This window comes from Heteronotia binoei, chromosome 11, assembly GCF_032191835.1.
Source record: "Heteronotia binoei isolate CCM8104 ecotype False Entrance Well chromosome 11, APGP_CSIRO_Hbin_v1, whole genome shotgun sequence".
Taxonomy (NCBI): domain Eukaryota; kingdom Metazoa; phylum Chordata; class Lepidosauria; order Squamata; family Gekkonidae; genus Heteronotia; species Heteronotia binoei.
In genome coordinates, this window is record NC_083233.1 from 16,998,054 (window position 1) to 17,017,219 (window position 19,166).

The window sequence follows — 19,166 nt, forward strand, 5'->3', positions numbered from 1 at the left end:
CCATAGCTATCGCAGGAGTTGTCCTTGAAAGGGCAGCTGCTGTGAGAGCCCTCTCAGCCCCACCCACCTCACAGGGTGTCTGTTGCGGGGAGAGAAGATATAGGAGATTGTAAGCCACTCTGAGTCTCTGATTCAGAGAGAAGGGCGGGGTATATATCTGCAGCCGTCTTCTTCTCTTTCTCCTTCTCCTTCTTCTTCCTCCCTTTATCTCCTAGGGGGTTTGACATGGGATAGCGGATCTGCTGTCTTGAAAAAGTGCCTCTTCTCCTGTTCTCTACTCGTCCAGCTGTAAATAAAGCAAATAACTCATCAGTGAGCCTAGTCACCGGAGGACCTTCTTTCTGTTTGGGGTAATGGGAAGTATACAGCAGGGTGCGAGTTGCGCTCATAGATGCAAAGTTATAACTTTCCATATAGCATTTCACTTACAAAGCCATTGTCTTTGGAATAGCAAGTGATTCCGTTAATTGCCGAAGAAATTCATCATCCAGTATTGGCTCATCTCCAGAAGAACGTGTGGAAACTAATTAAACATTTAGTTTAAGGTGAAATTAGCATACTTAGAATTCCAATTTATTCCAAACACAGGCATATAATAATTGACTTTTGCAAAAGCTGGCCCGACTGCCTTCTTTCTTTGTGTAATAAAGGTGCCACAATGTGGGCATAAATTAATTGGTGTTCTTTTTTCCCCTCTTCTTCTTTTCTTTTTTTAATAGCAGTACATTTGTTTGGCCTAACTTGGCAGCTCCAGCCTGTGGAAGGGCAGCTGTATGAAAACGGAATCAGTAAGGGAAACAAAGGCACAGATTCCATGGATACGACTTACTCACCCATTGGAGGAAAAGTTTCCGATAAAACAGAAAGAAAAGGTACAATTCTATCTCTCTGTGGGCAGTTATTGTGTCCTTTTGTTTTGTTTTTAGTTGAGGCAATTTCTACTTTAGTGATTGCTGTTGTTGTTGTTTAATTATCTAAGGCAGGGTTTCCCAAACTTTTCTTTCCCGTGGCCCAGTTATTTTTACACTTCTCCTTCATGGCCTGCTAAAATTTGGGGGTGGAGCCGGGAGACAGGAATTATGTCATTTCCTGTGGTGTCACTTCCAGGTCAAGGGCCAAGTGATGTCACTTCCAGGGCACACTGAACCAAAACTCCACCTCTTCCTTTGATGTCACTTCCAGGGCCATCCCCCAAATCTGCCTCTTTTTCTGAAGTAACTTCGTTTTCAGAAAAATCTCTCTGAAACTCATGATGAGCCAAAATGGGGGTGGAAAGTGGGCAGTCTGCAACTTTTTCATACATTCCTAGGGTCCACTCTTTCCACCCCCACACCTGCATGCAACTATCTGTTTGTGTGTTCTTCTCCAGCTTGCAAGCACTCCTAATGCCCATGTTCAATTGCCTGCACCACCTACACACCCCTTCCTCAACAGTACTGGCCAGTGTATGCAGTTGGGAGTGCTGTTGCCATTGCCATCAGGAATGCCAGCACTGTGTACCACCCACACTGGGCCCTGGCAGCTGCTCTACCTCAAAATATGCTGACACATTTAGTAGGCTCTTCCTTTAGCTGCTGCTACTGGAACCTCGCCTCAAGCTACAACCAAGCTTGCTTGGTTTCAAGAAAATCTTTTGACAGCTATTTTTCATACTTTTCCTTGGCTGAAACACTGGGGAATTGCTGTGAAAGGCAGCAGAGAATTATACTGCAATTAATGAATTAATTTCAAGTTATATGAAATTCATGCAAGCTTTTCTGCAGTTATCCCAAAAAGGATATTTATGAAAGGATTGTAGCTTTTTACTGACTGTGTTTCCCATGCCTTTAAAGGCAACCTGTTGTGCATATATTTAGCCAGTGAACTTCTTTAATCCTTTTTAATATCTACAGAAGGAGTTTAATTTTGGTGTCAGAAAGCTGTTAAAAGCAGGACTAGTAAAATGGTGTCAAGTTCATAGTACCATCGCTTCCAGTGCTGTTGAGATATATCAGTAATCTCCAATAATCTCTTTCTGCCCCACACCTCTCACTCACTCACACAGAAATCTCATAGAAAGGCCAGCTGGCTACAACTGGGAGTTCCAGCTTTTCATTGGCAGAGCTCCTATGTCTGAAACAACAGTATGATGAACAGAAAAGTTTCATCCAGTAAAAATGGAAGGAGAGAAAGAGAAAGAAAGAAATGGAAAGAATGAAATGGAAGGAAAGGAAAGGAAAAGAAAGACATGGAAAGAAAGAACATAAGAGAAAACATTTGGATCAGGCCAGTGGACCATCCAGTCCAAAATTCTCTCACACAATGCCCAAAAAGCACCAGAATGTCCACCAGTGGGGCCAGGGCACTAGAAGCCCTCCCATTGTTGCTTCCCCCACCCCCAGCACCAAGAATACAGACAGAGCATTTCTTGCAGGGAAAGGAAGAAAGAAGGAGGGACAAAGAAAAAAAAAACTTACTCACTATCAGATGGCCCCAGCCAGCAACAATTCTGCCCACGGGTCATTTGGTAAAAAAATAGTTACTGGAATGCCCACTCCCCTCTCCTCCCCTCCCAGCTGAAAAAAACATCCCCCCCTTCTTTGCCACCCAGGCCTCCCGGGGAAATCTCCCCAAAAGAACATACAGTAAGGCACATGAAAACTCATACTTTGAAGAACACTTCATGGGTCTAAAATGCCAGGGGATGCCAGCTTTTCTCTCAAACACTGGGAGGCGAGGGGGAAAGGAAGGCAAGGCTGCCCAGCTCCTCTCTGCACAACATAGAGACAGGGGAAGGAAGGAAGCCAAATGGAGCTCAGGCTTTGCAGCCTATGTCAATCTTCAAGACTAGCTTTTCTCTGCACAAACAGAGACAGGGGAAGGAAGGAAGCCAAACGGAGCTCAGGTTTTGCAGCCTGTGCCAGCTTTTCTCTGCACAACAGAGAGACGAGGAAAGGAAGGGAACACAGCAGAGGTCATGCTTTGCTGGGGGCGGGGCTAGCTTTGGCTTTTCTTGTGACCCGGTAGTGAGGCTTCCGTGGCCCGGTACTGGGTCATGACCCTGCAAATGGGAAACACTGATCTAAGGAACATATCATGGTATTGGGTCCCCCCCCCACATACACACTCCTGTCTTGTTAATGTACTTTTTTTAGGATGTAAAATCATAGTACATGCCTCTAAAGCTGAGTTATCAAAATAAGATGGGTAATTAGCAGGGCTTTTTTGTAGCAGGAACTCCTTTGCATATTACACCACACGCCCTTGATGTAGCCAATCCTCCAAGAGTTCACAGGGCTCTTCTTACAGGGCCTACTATAAGCTCTTGGAGGATTGGCTACACGAGGGAGGTGTAGCCTAATATACAAAAAAAGCCCTGCTAATTTGTAATGGAGGAAGTTAAGCTCAATACATTTTGTTTCGTTTGATTCCCTTTTGCCATAAAAAATGCTTATTACTTACCCTCCAACATTTCTCAGAACAGATTTGCAACTCCCCTGTAGCCGTGCACTGATCTAAAGAGCAAGAGAAAGTCTACCCTTCTGGTTAGAGAGACACAGGGCCTCAGCATAGAAGGCTTCCACAACCGTCTACCTCTGCTGGTCACACTCTTCCACTTTCTTTGTGCCACCAGAGCAGACCAAGGCATCCACTTTGGCCTAGAGGTGGCAAGGTTTAAATACCTCTTTACATCTCCTGAAAGCTCTACCCACTCCTCCCGGCTCTGCCAGACTTTCCAAGTCTCTCAGGAACACATCTTCTTTCCTGACTTATGTTGTCACAGCACCAGCCTTTACTCTCATTGGGCTAAGCTGCTTCATCTGGGGCCCACTGAAGGAGGTAGTGCTGTGCCTCAAGATGCTGGTTTCTTCCGTGCGAGGTCAAGGTATCCCTGACCCACCATCATCAGTGGGCTCAGGTGAGTGTGTGGTGGGTTCAGGCCCTGTACACCCAAACGGCTCTGTAGTATGCAGGCTGAGCATTTCACGATGCCCCTGTTTTCACACATGTGCATTTGTGATGCATGCATCCAGGGATTGTTTTGTAGGGGAAAAAGGTGGTGGAGCTCATCCAGGGATTGTTATGCAGCTGCACCTACTGTTCAGTGGACAAGGTGGGAAGGTGGAGGTGGAACTGTCAGAAAGGTTCAGGAGCTGTGCTCCTGTGAGCTCCCACTGAATCCGAGGCCTGCATGCATCCCTTCCCCCACTTATAGATTTCCAGAGGGCCTGAAGAAGTATAAAATTGTAGATAGATAGCTGTCTATCTCAATCAATTGGGATTAGAGGTAGATGATTTTTCTACCACTGATGAGTCATATATCTTCAGATGTATTAAACTGAGACTATGGGAATCGGAGGAAACGAAATTACGGCCAACTGACCCTTATATTTGCTCTCCAGCTTCCTTAAGTCTTTATGCTTTTTGTGGCAAAATGCCCAATTATCTATCAGACCTAACCACTCCAAGTCATCGCAGGGCATTTATGTTGGCTAGACTAAACGCGTTTCCCTCCAAAGTTTTACAAGGGAGATATCAGCGAGTCCCTTTAGCCGACAGACTTTGCTCCTGTGGAGCGAATACCCCTGACTCAATCCAGCATATATTGCTTGATTGTTCTTCTTACCATAACCTCCGTAAAGATTTATTTGGCAAGCTTTCTTTTTCCCCAGAGTTGTCTATTCTGCCACCCTGTTATTATTTATTGAGTGATACTGAGGGGGTGGTTAGTGAGGCTGTGGCAAAATTTCTGGCTGACATCCTTAAATTTAATTCTGACCATGTTTGAATGCATCTGTAAGCTCGGTTTCATTTTGATTTTATCTCCAGTGTTTACATTTTTATATTCTGTGTATTTTTATCTGAATCTTTTATGCCATTAAAGGTTTGTTATGGTATGGTATGATAGCTGTCTTGGAGAGCAGGGGGGTCCAAAAATCATAGTGATAGGACACACCGACTAAAGCAGGGGTGGCCAAACTGCAGCTCAAAAGCCACGTGTGGCTCTTTCACGCATATTGTGTGGCTTTCACACAGAGTCACAGAACCTTTATTGACATAACAACAACTGCATCAAATCAAGGAAGCAGGGGATAAAAGCTGGTTAATTAAACTTCTCATTATAAGCAAAGTAACGGAAGTTTGCCACCACTTCGATGGTTTCAGCCTTATTTGAGGCTAGTGAGCTTACTATCTTGCTTTCATCAGCTTTACCCTCCAGGGACTGCAATATAGGATCCAGATAAGATGCATGTAAATCGCAGTAGAATCTACAGGATAAAAGTACATGGTCTGTTCCTTCAGTTTCCTTCAGCCCACAGGGACATAGCCTATCAAAGAATGGCCCCCACCACCCTGTTGGCTGACATGGAGAAGGCATTTCTCTCTTTAAATCACTTCTCCAAACCAAGCCAACCAGCAGCTTGGGGAATTCATTTAAAGTTAAAGTTGCTTTCTTTCCACCTCTCCATCCCTCCCCCAATCCTTCATCCCTTGCTTGCTTCCTTCCTTCCTGCCTACCTACCTACCTACATCTGACATTCATGTCTTGTAGCTCTCAAACGTAGGATGTTCACGTCTTGCAGCTCTCAAACATCTGATGTTTATTCTATATGGCTCTTATGCTTGAGCAAGTTTGGTCACCCCGGACTAAAATATTACAAACTTCAAGTTCCCTGGAACTCATTGAGTGAACATTAAGTACAAAACCGGAGGGGGGGGGCATGATGGAAGAGTCTAAAGTCTGTAGGATGCTTAAATGAAGGCTGTGAGGGGTCCGCAGTGCCTTCTGGAGAATGACAATGCTAGTAACTCACACTAATGTGGATTTAACACAACACTCCTAAAGGTGAAATGGGGGAAATATGGGTGACAGTTTTCCATGGAGGGTGCACCGCACAACAAAAAGGAATTGTTCAGGATACATAGCAGTTGTTATGTTGTTTTAGAAACAAAGACTTACCTGCCAGTGATGGTAAAGGCTGAGAGTTTTGCCTGCACTTTCCAAGCAAGATAATATTGCATTTTGGCTTTATTGGGCATATTTTTGTTTGTTTGTTTTCCACCTTTCCCCTTCACCTTCCTTTTCTGGGAAGATAGTTCACCCTGTGTATTCCATGCACTCTATAAACTGAGCTCTTTTGAACTCGTCAGTATGTGTTCTCTATGCAGGGAGTTTATTTTGCAGCTTTTTATTTTGATCAAGTTGTCTTGCTGTATCTACCTCTTGAACTTCACCTGTCTGAATCTGATCCTAGGATATTGGTATAGATGTGTTATCATAGGTTTTTGTCTGGGGGGAGAGGCGGGGATTTAAAGCAGGGATGGGGAACGTCCAGCCTGAGGGCCATTTACAGCCCTCAAGATCACTTGGTCTGGCCCTCAGGGATTGCTGGCCGAGCTGAGCCATGTGGTGGCTTCCCTGGGGCCTGGCTGACCGGTCAGGATCATTGCAGGGCCTGGAAAAGTCACTGTCACAGTTTAGGTATGTTTCCTCTTCATTTGTAAATTTCCCTTTCTTTCTGTTTCTTCCCCCCATTTCTTTGTTTCCCTTAATTCCACTTTCTTTCTTTTCCTTCATTCCCGTTGTTACATTAATTTTGTCGGCCTGAATTATTCTCCCTGAGTGGAGCACTGTTTTTTAAGTTGATAATTATGTACGGCCCGCGAATGATGTTATAAATAACCAAGTGGTCCTTGGCAGAAAAAAGGCTCCCCAACCCTGATTTAAAGGGTTTTGTGAATATTTGACTGCACTTGTATATCATTTTAAAAATTTAATTTTAAAGAAGAATGCGCAAAAAAATAAAATAAATAAATAAATAGGAACACTAAACATCTAACTAGTGGCTTTTATACCAAAATATTTTTACTAAAAAAATAATAATAATAGCCCTACCATTTGTTTTGAGGAGTTTTGTGTGTGTGTCCTCACGTTGCAGCCAACTTAAGGCAACCCTATTGGGTTTTCAAGGCAAAAGACAAAAAGCAAACAGAGCTTCTGCAGAGCAACCTTGGACTTCCTTGGTGGTCTCCTATCCAAGCACTGACCAGAACCAGCCCTGCTTAGCTTCCGAGACCCGACTAGATTAGACTAGCCTAAGCCATTCAGGGCAGAGTGGCTCCAGATTTACAGTTCAAATATGCTGTTGTGACTCTAAGCAACTGTGTGTGCGTGTGTGTGTGTCTCTAATGCAGAATTGATTATGTAACTCCTGTCTTTTGCATTCCGGATCCAAAACTGATCTTCAGAGCCAGGAGAGCCTGTGTTCCGTACAGTTCATGTTTGTTCTCCCCTGGTTTAATCAATTCGGAATGACACAAAGATGAATGCTGTGTCTGGGCTGGTTGCCAGAGGTTCTGAGGCTGGGTAAAGGTGTCAGAAAGGATTTCTTAGCTAGCATCAGCATGCGACCATTTTGGGAAGCAGCACCTCAGTTGAAGGCAGCAATGGATGTTAAGCAGCTAATTGGCCAGGGCTAAGACAGCTGGGTTTTTGTTTACCACATAAGGAGGAGGACTATAAGGGCTTGCTCAGTTTTTAAGCAACCCAAAGTGGGATTGGATAAACATATGGAGCAGAGATCCATCAATGGCTATTAGCCATAGTGTATGGATCGAACTCTCTGTCTGGAGCAGTGATGGTCTATATTCTTGGTCCTTGGGAGGCAACAGTGGGAGGGCTTCTAGTGTCCTGACCCCACTGGTGTTTTTTTTTTGGTTTTTTTGTTGTTCTTTATTTGTTTTTTTGCCACTGTGTGACAGAGTACTGGACTGGATGGGCCATTTGGCCTGATCCAATGTGGCATCTCTTACGTTTTAATGTTCTTACATAAATATGAGGTTGCTGTTCTTGTGTTGCTCAACAAGTTTGGTTCATTGGTGTCGACTCTGTTCAGATATCACGTGAAACCATGCTTTTGTGACACTAGTTACGGTTAGCGTGGATATCTGAATGCAAGCCAGCCTGTTCATGTCAAACAAGGGTCTAAATGCATGGTTTATTATCTGCAGTATCTTAAAATGGTTTAAGATGATGTACGGATGTGGAAGCCTCTAGGGTAGCCAGGTACAATCATCATGCCAGTGACAGAATTGAGGGGGTGTTCTGGAAGTGAGCAGGGACACGGCTGACATGCATATGTCACCCCAAAACCAATGTGCCACACACACCCTAATGTCACCGACGCGACACACCTATGTCACTTCTAGGTGATGTCAGCACGTCATGTGTAATGTCATTGTTTGGGAGGTGGGGGGAATTTCCTTCTGCTGGCTGCCAGTGGGCAGGAGCCCATGAAAGCCGAGATCCCCTGCCCCCACCTGGTAACCCTGGAATGGTAAACCTGTTACATCATAGCTTAATCCTGGCTTCTTGCACACTTTAACCATTGACCCCAGACCTCTTCTCCATCTTGCTGCAAACATCAAAAGAGGTTCTCTCAGAGTTCTGCTCAAAAACACCTCTATCCCCGCTTCCCAAATGTGAACCACAAACCAAGAAAAAGGGTATGGCTCTTTGAGATGCCTAAAGAATTGGAAGGCTCTGTTAAAGTCAGTGTTGTTGTCTCTGTAGAGAAGATGGTTGCCAGTGTCCTGGCTAACTTGGATTGAATTACAGGGTACTGCCAATGTTGCTGATCCTTCAGCCATTGGTTAATTGAAACCATGACTAAAACTCATTGAATGCTAGCATCTGATGGATGTCTGTTATGCACATTTTTATGGACATACTCAAAGAATTCCAAAACATTTGCGCTACAATCAGAATCAGATTTTGGTTGTGCCTTAGGTCAGTGTGGTACATAACAGTCTCCCAACAGATCTATTATATATTGATTATCCTGAGTTTGAATGTGAGTGAAGCTACCTTGTCACCCTTGGGGAAATTCAAGATGGTGTCCACCACACCCACCAAGGAAGGAAAAGTACCTAATATATGCCTGCAAAAGTAGGGCAGTTTTGTTGTTGTTCTTCCTAAAGGTATGGACATGGACATATGAAGCTGCCTTATACTGAATCAGACCCTGGGTCCATCAAAGTCAGTATTGTCTACTCAGACTGGCAGCAGCTCTCCAGGGTCTCAAGCTGAGGTTTTTCACACTTATTTGCCTGGACCCTATTTTGGAGATGCCAGGGATTGAACCTGGGACCTTCTGCTTACCAAGCAGATGCTCTACCACTGAGCCACCGTCCCTCCCCGATTTTGGATACATGAAATTCATTGGTGTAGCCTCTTAACATATCAAAGACAAGGTATGGATATATTCAGGGGTCATTTTGTAGAAAAATAGGCGGTGGAGCTCATCCAGGGATCATTATGCAGCTGCACCTACTATTCAATGGAAAAGGTGGGAAGGAGGAGGTGGAACTCTCAGAAAGGTTCAGGAGCTGTGCTCCTGTGAGCTCCTGCTGAATCCGAGGCCTGGATATATTACTTTAATCCTGGTAGTAGCTCTAATCAGTCAACAATAGGGAAAAATACTTAGGATATATGGAGTCACTGCTATTGTTCATCTCCCTGAGGCTATAGTGATATCATTTCTGAGGGAAAGCTGTCTAGCCAAAGTAAACATAGATGATACAGTAGCGACGTTGTAAAAGCAGCTGCTGTTCAGGCTTAGACAAACCTTGAGTAAATAAATAATAATAACAGGGAAATGTTTTAATGTTGGGATTGCTGTGAACGTTAGCATCATCCTAATTTACTTTAGCTTTATGTACTCTGCAATGGCATGCAAGATGGACCTCAAGAATGTATATGAGAGTTGGTACCAATGCCAATATTGCACTTCAATGACAAAGGTGCCATGAGAGTTAAAAAGACAAGGTCTATGTTTTGTTGTCATTGTTATTGAAACAGCCTTTTAATGGAACATTCATTGCAAACAAACATTGCTAAATTTGCAGTGTTACGGGTGGGCGTTCGGTTCTTTGGATTATCCATTAGCCAAGTTGCAATGCAAGATTCCATGAATGCATTTGTCATTGTTAAGATTCCACCTGAATGTGTAGGCTTTTACAGATGCTGCTAGTATTGGGAGTTTCAGTAGGCAAAACAGCCTCTGATAGGAAGCCGATAAACCCCAGAGACTAACCCCCGTTCCCTGCTCCTGATCAGAAGATTGCACGTGCTGTTAAAGAGAACAAAACCTAGTTTTGTTTGTGAGCAGCTCAAAGGAGCAGAAACTACCGTACACAAAGTGATACTAACAGGATCAGATCCCAAGGTGGTTGACGTGGATATGTTGTTGCAAAGTAGGGATCTGAAGCCGATGAGCATTCTCAAGATTTCCTGTTGGCAATATGATGGTTGTTGACAGTGGTGCAGAGTGTTAAAGCTGCAGTACTGCAGTCCTAAGCTCTGCTCAGTCACAACCTGAGTTCGATCCCCGGTAGAAGCTGAGTTTTCAGGTAGCCAGCTCGAGGTTGTCTCAGCCTTCCATCCTTCCGAGGTCGGTAAAATGAGTCCCCAGTTTGCTGAGGGGAAAGTGTAGATGACCGGGGAAGGCAATGGCAAACCACCCCGTAAAAAAAGTCTGCTGTGAAAACATGAAAGCAACGTCACCCCAGAGTCGGAAACGACTGGTGCTTGCACAGGGGACCTTTCCTTTCCTGACAGATGTAGATGAAATCCAGATCTCATATATTGAAAACAGAAGATACTGCCTGTACCAAAGCGACTTGCTCTAATCCTGATCGTTTCCTGTTGCTGATGCTTTATTATCCTGAAGTGCAAGCAGACAGTCTCTGCTTTGGTAGTGCAACAAGAGCAGTCCTTGTTATCGAAACATTACCAATGAAGACAAAGCCATCATGCCATGCCTTCTGCGAACATATCACTTACTAGGATGCGATTCCACTGCACCCTCTTAGACGGGGTGACCAAACTGTGGCTCGGGAGCCACATGAGGCTCTTTCACATACATTGTGTGGCTCTCGAAGATCCCACTGCCATATCGGCAGGCTAGAAGAAGGCATTTATCTCTTTAAAACACTTCTCCAAGCCAGGCTGGCCAGCAGATTGGAGAATGCATTTAAAGTTAAAGTTGTTTTCTTTCTACCTTTCCTTCTCTCCTCCCTTTTCCCACCTATTTTCCTTCCTTCCTTCCTTCATTCCTTCCTTCCTTCTTTCTTGTCTTATGGTTCTCAAACATCTGACGTTCATGTCTTGCAGCTCTCAGACATCTGACGTTCATTCTATGTGGATCTTACGTTAAGCAAGTTTAACCATCCCTGCTCTTAGATAACTGGAAAATTTACAGGGGGGGGGGGGATGTAACTTTCCACCATTGCGGAGATTAATGCCAGTATTCACAGTGCCGTTGATGAACCTACTGCATTTCCATCTCCACACTATGGAAGCCAAGGAGAGAGAGTAGTATGTCTGAATTAAGGTACAATGTGTGGCTAGCCAAAAGTTTGTACGCCACTAAAACTGAAATCTCTGCTTCCTGATTTACCACTTCTCAGGAAAACTTGAGCAAAATATTCAGTTATGTATTTGGAGAGCTGCACTGAATAAAATCTTTCTGATTGTTATTAGTGTGCAAGGGGCAGGAAATGAAACAAAATCCCTTGAGTCTCTTTGGACACCACCATGGACTGAACCATCGCTCAGTGAAGTGTAGACAATGATAACAAGTTATAACTGTGTGGTGGAACAGCAGCATTTAACTGGAAGATGTTACATGGTGTATGCAACAACAGTATGGAACAACTGTGCTGTTCTTGAGGAGGAGAAAGCCCAGAAACACACAGTATTCAAGATTGGTGAAGTCGTTTTTGTACAGATTTCTGCATTTTCCGCCATTGCATCTGTAACTACAACTATAAAACTTATCCTTCCTTTTCTCTTATTTCATAGTAATTGTTTTTTATGTTTCTTGCTTCATAACCCCAGGTGTGGGCATCTGCTGATATCATAAAGCATGGTGGTTAACAGAATTCCCTCTATGCTGAGTTAGTGTGAGCTAGCTCACAGTTTTTTAGCTTCCGGCTCACACATTTTTGTCTTAGCTCAGGAAAAATGGTCCCAGAGCAAACTAATGTGTGCAGTAGCTTACAACTTTTATGTCACTAGCTCACGAAATAGAATTTTTGCTCACAAGACTCCACAGTTTAGAGGGAGTATTGGCGGTTAATGGTATTCTTTACCAGCTATACTTTGTTCCTGTTTTAAAGGATTATGCTAGGAGGTTGCACAAATGAATTCCTTGTGTATCCACACCTGAATTTGCACATAGAAATAATCACCGGAGCTAGTAGAAGATAACTCAGGGGTGGGTTTTTTTGTAGCAGGAACTCCTTAGCATATTAGGTCACACCTCCCTTATGTAGACAATCCTTACTGTGTTCTTAGTACAGGGCTTACTGTAAGCTCCAGGAGGATTGGCTACATCAGGGGTGTGTGGCCTAAAATGCAAGTTCCTGCTGCAAAAAAAAAGCCCTGAGATAACTTATTAGAAGTAGTATTTCTACTTCTTGTTCCAGCAGATGCTGTGGATGGCACCTTGAAAATATGAGATTGCTCATGGGTGACAAGACATTATTACTCAGATTCAGAATCACCATGTTCAAAATAAAAAAAAAATGCTGAGCACTAAAGAAGAGTCCTGTTGGATCAGACAAAAAGTCCAACTAGTCCAGGGGTGTCAAACATGCAGCTCGGGCTGAATCAGGCCCCCAGAGGGCTTCTGTCAGACCCCTGAGCTTCTGTCAGACTGGCTGTCATCTGCTTCCTTCTCCCTATCTCTTGCTTCCTTCTGCATCACAGCTTGCTCTGCAGTGCTTGTTCAATCACACAAGAACTACAGAGCAAAGCCTCTATTTTCTCCATTGGCTGAGGCTCCTCCCTTGGGGAAGAAGGGGGGAAGGCAGAGCTTGTTTTTCCAGGCTCCCTCAGTCGCACAGCAGAGCTACTGAGCCAAGCCTCTCTTCCTTCCCCCTCCTGGTCCCCTGGAGAAGGAAGGAAGGAAGGAAGGAAGGAAGGAAGGAAGGAAGGAAGGAAGGAGTCAGAGCTCCCTTTGCCCAGTTCCCTGGATCTCACGGGAGAGATACAAAGAAAGCACCTTTAATACCAACAAGTGCTAACATTTAAGCATGTTTTAAGGGGGGGGGGTTTTTAAACCCATTCAATTGTATTTGTCTGTGTCCTTTATAAAGTTTATATCTCTGCTACCTAATCTTAAATAGGTATACACATGGCCTGGCCCAACATGACCCGTCCCAACTTGACATGGTCTGGCCCAACAAGGTCTCATTATATCAGAACCGGCCCTCATGAGTTCAACACCCCTTATCTAGTCCTTTGGCTCAATGACCAGCTAAATGCCTCAGAAGGGTAGGGACACAGAGACCAAAACATCCTCCTTTTGTTGTCCCTCCACCATACATTGGCATTCAGGGGACACTGCCTTTGAACCTGGAGGTTCTATGTAGTCACCACAGCTGTTGATGGTCCTAAACAGATACATATGTGCCATTATATTATGATTGACTTATGGCAACCCCATTTTCTGAAGTAATACATAGTTCTTCCGTTAACCAGGTTGGCATTTTCATCCTGATTTGTTTGCTTCTTTTAAGTTTTCAGTACGGATTTTATCTGAATCTCCATTACAGTGGCTTTAAATTACTTGTAGGCTTCCAAAAGCAATTTGATCCTTTTTGACATCTTCGACCTTCTTAATCCCTTTGCTTTGAGCTGCATCTCCTTGTTTGAAATCTAATATTACTGTGTTCATCTTGATGGGGATATTTTCTGCTTTCTGTATGTGGATTTCGATAGCGTTATGTTTCCAATAATTTTGGCAACGCTTTTCTCATGCCATGCTCCTGGTTTTGGGCAGTGTTTTAATGACTAAGGCCTAGGTCACACATGAGGTGAAAATGAGGTCTCAGAGAGCGGATAGCTTAGAATGGAAAGCACCACTTCACACCACAAATGAAGTATCAGGGAGGATCACATTTTAAAATATTCTCGTATGCTAAAAATCCCTAAAAGTAAAGGTAGTCTCCTGTGCAAGCAGCAGTCATTTCAGACTCTGGGTTGACGTCGCATCACAACGTTTTCACAGCAGACTTTTTACGGGGTGGTTTGCCATTGCCTTCTCCAGTCATTTACACTTTCCCCCCAGCAAGCTGGGGACTCATTTTACCGACCTCGGAAGGATGGAAAGCTGAGTCAACCTTCAGCCAACTACCTGAACCCAGCTTCTGCCAGGATCGAACTCAAGTCATGAGCAGAGAGCTCAGACTGCAGTACTGAAGCTTACCACTCTGCACCTACCAAATAGTAAACTAGCAGATCAAAAAAAGATGGATTGGGAGGGGTAGAACTTTTCATCCTGTTTTTTCCCCACCCGCCCCCTTTTTTTAAAAAAAAAATTGAGTTTTTAATATGAAGGAATATTCTAAACTGGAAACTAAATCTGGTGCAGTCCATTCTGCAGTCCGCCCCACCTCTTCACCATCCTAAACAAAGGTCTAGGGTTGCTAATCCCCAGTTGGGAGCAAGGGATTCCCTGGTTTTAAAGCCCTCCCCCTCCTTTGGGGATATCAGAAAGTGGGAGGGACATCAACTGACACTCCATTAGTCCCTGTGGAGACTGATCCTCATAGGGTATAATGGAGAATTGATCTATGGATATCTGGGAACTGGGGGGGGGGGTGTTTTTTGAGATAGAAGCACCAAATTTCCAGCATAGCATCTGGTGCCTCTCCACAGAAAGGCATCAAGTTTCAAAAAGAATTGGATCCCCTGGTCAAGTCTATGAGCCCCTAAAGAAGGTGCCCTCATCCGCCATTATTTCCAATGGAGGGAAGGTATTTAAAAGGAGTGCTGTCGCTTTAAATGTGATGGTCAGAACTCCCTTCAGAGTTCAGCCATGTTTGTCACATTACTCCTGGCTCCACCCCAAAGTCTCCTGGCTCCACCCCAAAGTCTCCTGGCTCCACCCCCAAATTCCTCAGATATTTCCTGAGTCTGACCTGGCAACAATAAAAGTTACCCCCTTCTTAATCCCGTTGTCTTCATGGCTTTGGAAGGGTGTGCCTCTGCCTAGGATAGAACTGTCTTTCTCTTGTGTGTGTGAATCAGGCCTAAGGACCACCATGTATATTCAGCAGAATCAAGTGGTGAACCTGTTTTCTGAGAACAGAATCAGTTTTGGTGGCATTAAAGAGGAGAAGGGAGTTTTGAATGCGTTCCTCCACTAGGGCTGTTATAGGTGCCTCAGCATAAAGCACAGTTAATTACCACATATAGAAGTCTGGTCTCTGTGATCTAAATGTGTATTTACCCAAATAGTTGGAAGATATTCTGTGTTGTTGTCTTCACTGATTTCTCCAGGGATCTGTGGCAGATTATGCTGGAGTAACTGTAGGGTGTTGAGGGATAATAAATGCAGACTCGGTAACCTTCTCTCCTGCTCCTCTTAGGCATTTTTAAAAAAACAACAGCACATTAGCCTCCTTTCTCCTTTGCAGAACACAAGGTATAGCAATATAAATAAAACAATTATTAAAAAGCAAACACGATGAAAACCATATGAATAAAACAAAAATTATCAAAACATGTCAAATGTCACAATTTTAAAACTCCAATAAGGAGTGCCAATTAGTCAAAACTAAATCGGGCAATTGCATTCCTAAATAAATCTGTCTTTTCTTTTGCTTTGTTTTCTGGCTTGAAGGATTCTTGTGAACTCAAAAGCCTGCTAACTACTTTATGGTGTTTTAGTTGGTCTTAATAAAGGTGTCACCCAACTGTTGGTTTTAGGTTTTCTTCTAATTGTCTGTATTTCAGGATCACTGTCAGAGTTTTGGTCAGGGACAGGCCCTTCTACTCATAGCGGTTCAGTGGATAACATTGTTTCTTTCTTTTTAAGTGTTCAATTTATTGGTCTCTGTGTGTTTGACACACAGAACAACACCAATATGATGTACTACATCCCTTCCCATAGCTTTCCTCTGCAGTGATAATTGTCTTCCATTGATTTTCGCTTTCTTCCCATTCATCCTTTGCTAACCTTGCCTCTCCTCACCGTTAGATTTAGACTGTAAGGTCTGTGGGGACAGAGACCTGTCTATATTTGTTCAGGAAATTCTGTGAAGCAGTATGGGCTGAACACAAAGTAACTTTTCTGTCCATTTTCTGATTTGCCTGCTATATCTACAGTTTCTTTTAATATAAGGAACTCAAGTTGGTTCTCAGGATTCAACTGTTTTAAGATGTAAGCACCAATATGTTTTCATTGTCCATGTCTCTTTTTGTGTATAATTTTCTTTCTGTGATTCTTTGTATGACTAGTTCTGTGACTTTAAGTTCCACAGAAGTCTTCCTCAGGCAGAATGATCAACAAGGAATGTTAATGGTTCTTCTATAGGGTTGCCAATCCCCAGGTGGGGGCAGGGGATCCCCCGGTTTGGAGGCCTTCCCCCCGCTTCAGGGTCATCAGAAAGCAGGGGGAGGGGAGGGAAATATCTGCTGGGAACTTTATTATTCCCTACGGAGATGTATTCCCATAGGATATAATGGAGAATGGATCCACAGGTATCTGGGGCTCTGCGGGGGGCTGTTTTTTGAGGTAGAGGCCCCAAATTAGCAGCGCAGCATCTGGTGCCTCTCCCCAAAATACCCTCCAAGTTTCAAAAAGATTGGACCAGGGGGTCCAGTTCTATGTGCCCCAAAAGAAGGTGCCCCTATCCTTCATTATTTCCTATGTAAGGAAGGCATTTAAAAGGTGTTCAGTCCCTTGAAATGTGATGGCCAGAACTCCCTTTGGAATTGAATTATGCTTGTTACACCCTTGCTCCTCCCCCAAAGTCTCCTGGCTCCACCCCCAAAGTCCCCAGATATTTCTTGAATTGGACTTGGCAACCCTATTCTTCTATCTAATATACATTTCTCACTCTTCCTTCAAGGAGCATAGGGCAACGTCCATGGCTCTCCACTTTTTCCTCACAACATTCCTGTGAGAAAGACTGGCAGTGCCCAAGGCACCTGGGGAGCTTTATGGCTGAAAGAGAGGATCTGTGTCTCTTAGCCCTAACTGGAAACTAATCATTACACTGCCCTGGCTTTGTATGCTACCTTTTCCCCATGTCTATATCGAGGGGATAAAGAAGAGAGAAACACTATGTACTACTGTAGAAGCACCATCTACCCTTCCTTCTCTTTGTCTTTCCCTTCCCTTGAACATCCAGTCTGAGGGGAAAGTTCTGTATTAGCGCAGCAGTTTGAGTCCTGAATTTTAAGCATTCCGCATAAAAGATATCGCCTCGCTGTCTCTTTATTAACTTGAATTCTAGACAGATGGAGATCAGGATAGCCGCAGCTGATCTTTTGTGACTTCATCATTTGTGAGAATCCGACAGAAAAAAAAAATGCTGATATTAATGGGAAAAGCTGTAATGACAATTACCCAGTTCTGTGCATTAGTTTCTTCAGGGTGCCATTTTAGAGTTGTGCTTTTGCGACTGAGGGTTTTAATAGGGAGCGCAGCGATTAGAAGTTGAGGCATCCTATTGATGGCTGGTATTTACCAGAAAAGCAAATGAGATTGATTGTTTCAGAAATCAGAGGCGATCAGCACACACAAGCCCCTGGCCTGGAAGGATAATTGGTGCCTCGGCGCTTGGATTTTCGATTCTTCGAAGCCAGAAGAGCTCAGTGATTAGGAGTCTGTGTTTTGCTCTCAGCGCCGGAGAAGATGATGCGCCAGAGCAAAATGATGCATTTGTGCCGGGAATACATTTTAAAATGTTTGAAAGTCATTATTATTTTTTTAAAAAAAATGGGCAAAGAGATGCCTTGAAGTGAGGGGGGAAAATGTCAAGATGATAATAAGCGCGGCTGTTTTGGAAAGCTTGTCACTCAGCGGGCATTTTGAACAGGCATTTTGAGCCCTGCGAGCGCACTCCTTGAGTTACCAGACAGACGGCCCCTGCCTAAGCACGTTCAGTTGGAAGTAGAGCGATGCAGATGGTTTTGACCTGAATAATTTATTCGGGTTGCAAAATCTGTGATCCCCCCACCCTCAGGGCACAGAAATACAGGGTCCTGGTATATGCGGAGGTATCCTGCAGATGGTAATTTGATCTGGTCTATATGGAGTGTGAATATTGATGTGTGTGTGTGTGTGTTTTTAACACCAGCTTTCAAAAATGGCACCTCTCATGCCCGGCCTGGAATTATACGGTTCAATTTATCACCTCGGTATTACTGCCCTGCAGATAATTCTAGGTGCACGTAAGAGCAATCGTGTCTGAGCTATAGGTAGGAATTTTCCTTTCAAATAAGCATGCATAAGATTGGGCTGCACGCTGAGGTTTTTTTTTTATCAGTTCTCCATTTGAGTATTTTCGCAGACAGTGTTGAAAATAACATCCATGTGACCTGTGCTTCCTGGGGTGTTTAAATATATTTCCTGTGTGATTGGGACTGCCAAGAGGTGCTATTGACCCCTTGAAAACTATTCTCCCCTCAATCCACAAGTGAGGTTTGCCAACCTCTAGATTTGGGGGGGGGGGGAATTCTTCTGGAATTACAACTCATCTCCAGACTACATTGATCAATTTCTCTGGAGAAAACCGCTGCTTTGGAGGGTGGTCTCTATGGCAGTTTACCTTGCTGGGGCCTCTGTCCAGGCCTCGCCCCCAAATCTCCGGGAATTTCCTAGCCCGGAGCTGGGAAGCCTAAATAGAAGGAAATAAATCAAGATGGGTAGCCATGTTTATTATTTATTTATTACTTCATATTTGTATCCCGCCCTCTCTGCAAACGGACTCAGGGTGGTTAACAGACCAGATGGCGTCTAAAAACAATACCTTGTTATAACCACAAATAATACAAGAACATTTTAAAAAGGTAGTCCCCTGTGCAAGCACCAGTCGTTTCCAACACTGGGGTGACATCGCATCATGATGTTTTCACAGCAGACTTTTTACGGGGTGGTTTGCCATTCCCTTCCCCAGTCATCCACACTTTCCCCCCAACAAGCTGGGTCCTCATTTTACCAACCTCGGAAGGATGGAAGGCTGAATCAACATTAAACATAAACAGTCTACGGTGCTATACTTCAGTATAAAAAATAGGCGAGCTCTGAGCGAGTTCTTCCATCGTTTCATAATAACTGTCGGTGGTCCTCGGAGATGTTACAACAATCAGTCCAAGAGGAGGGGCA

The 19,166-nt window shown here is 43.9% G+C and overlaps 1 protein-coding gene across 1 annotated transcript in view; it reads left to right on the plus strand.

Annotated features, from left to right (window-relative positions):
• Positions 1-19,166, plus strand: part of TENM1 (teneurin transmembrane protein 1) — a 713,021-nt gene that overhangs the window by 405,646 nt on the left and 288,209 nt on the right. The window contains 1 exon segment of the mRNA XM_060250020.1: positions 720-872. Coding sequence (XP_060106003.1) covers positions 720-872 — 153 coding nt within the window.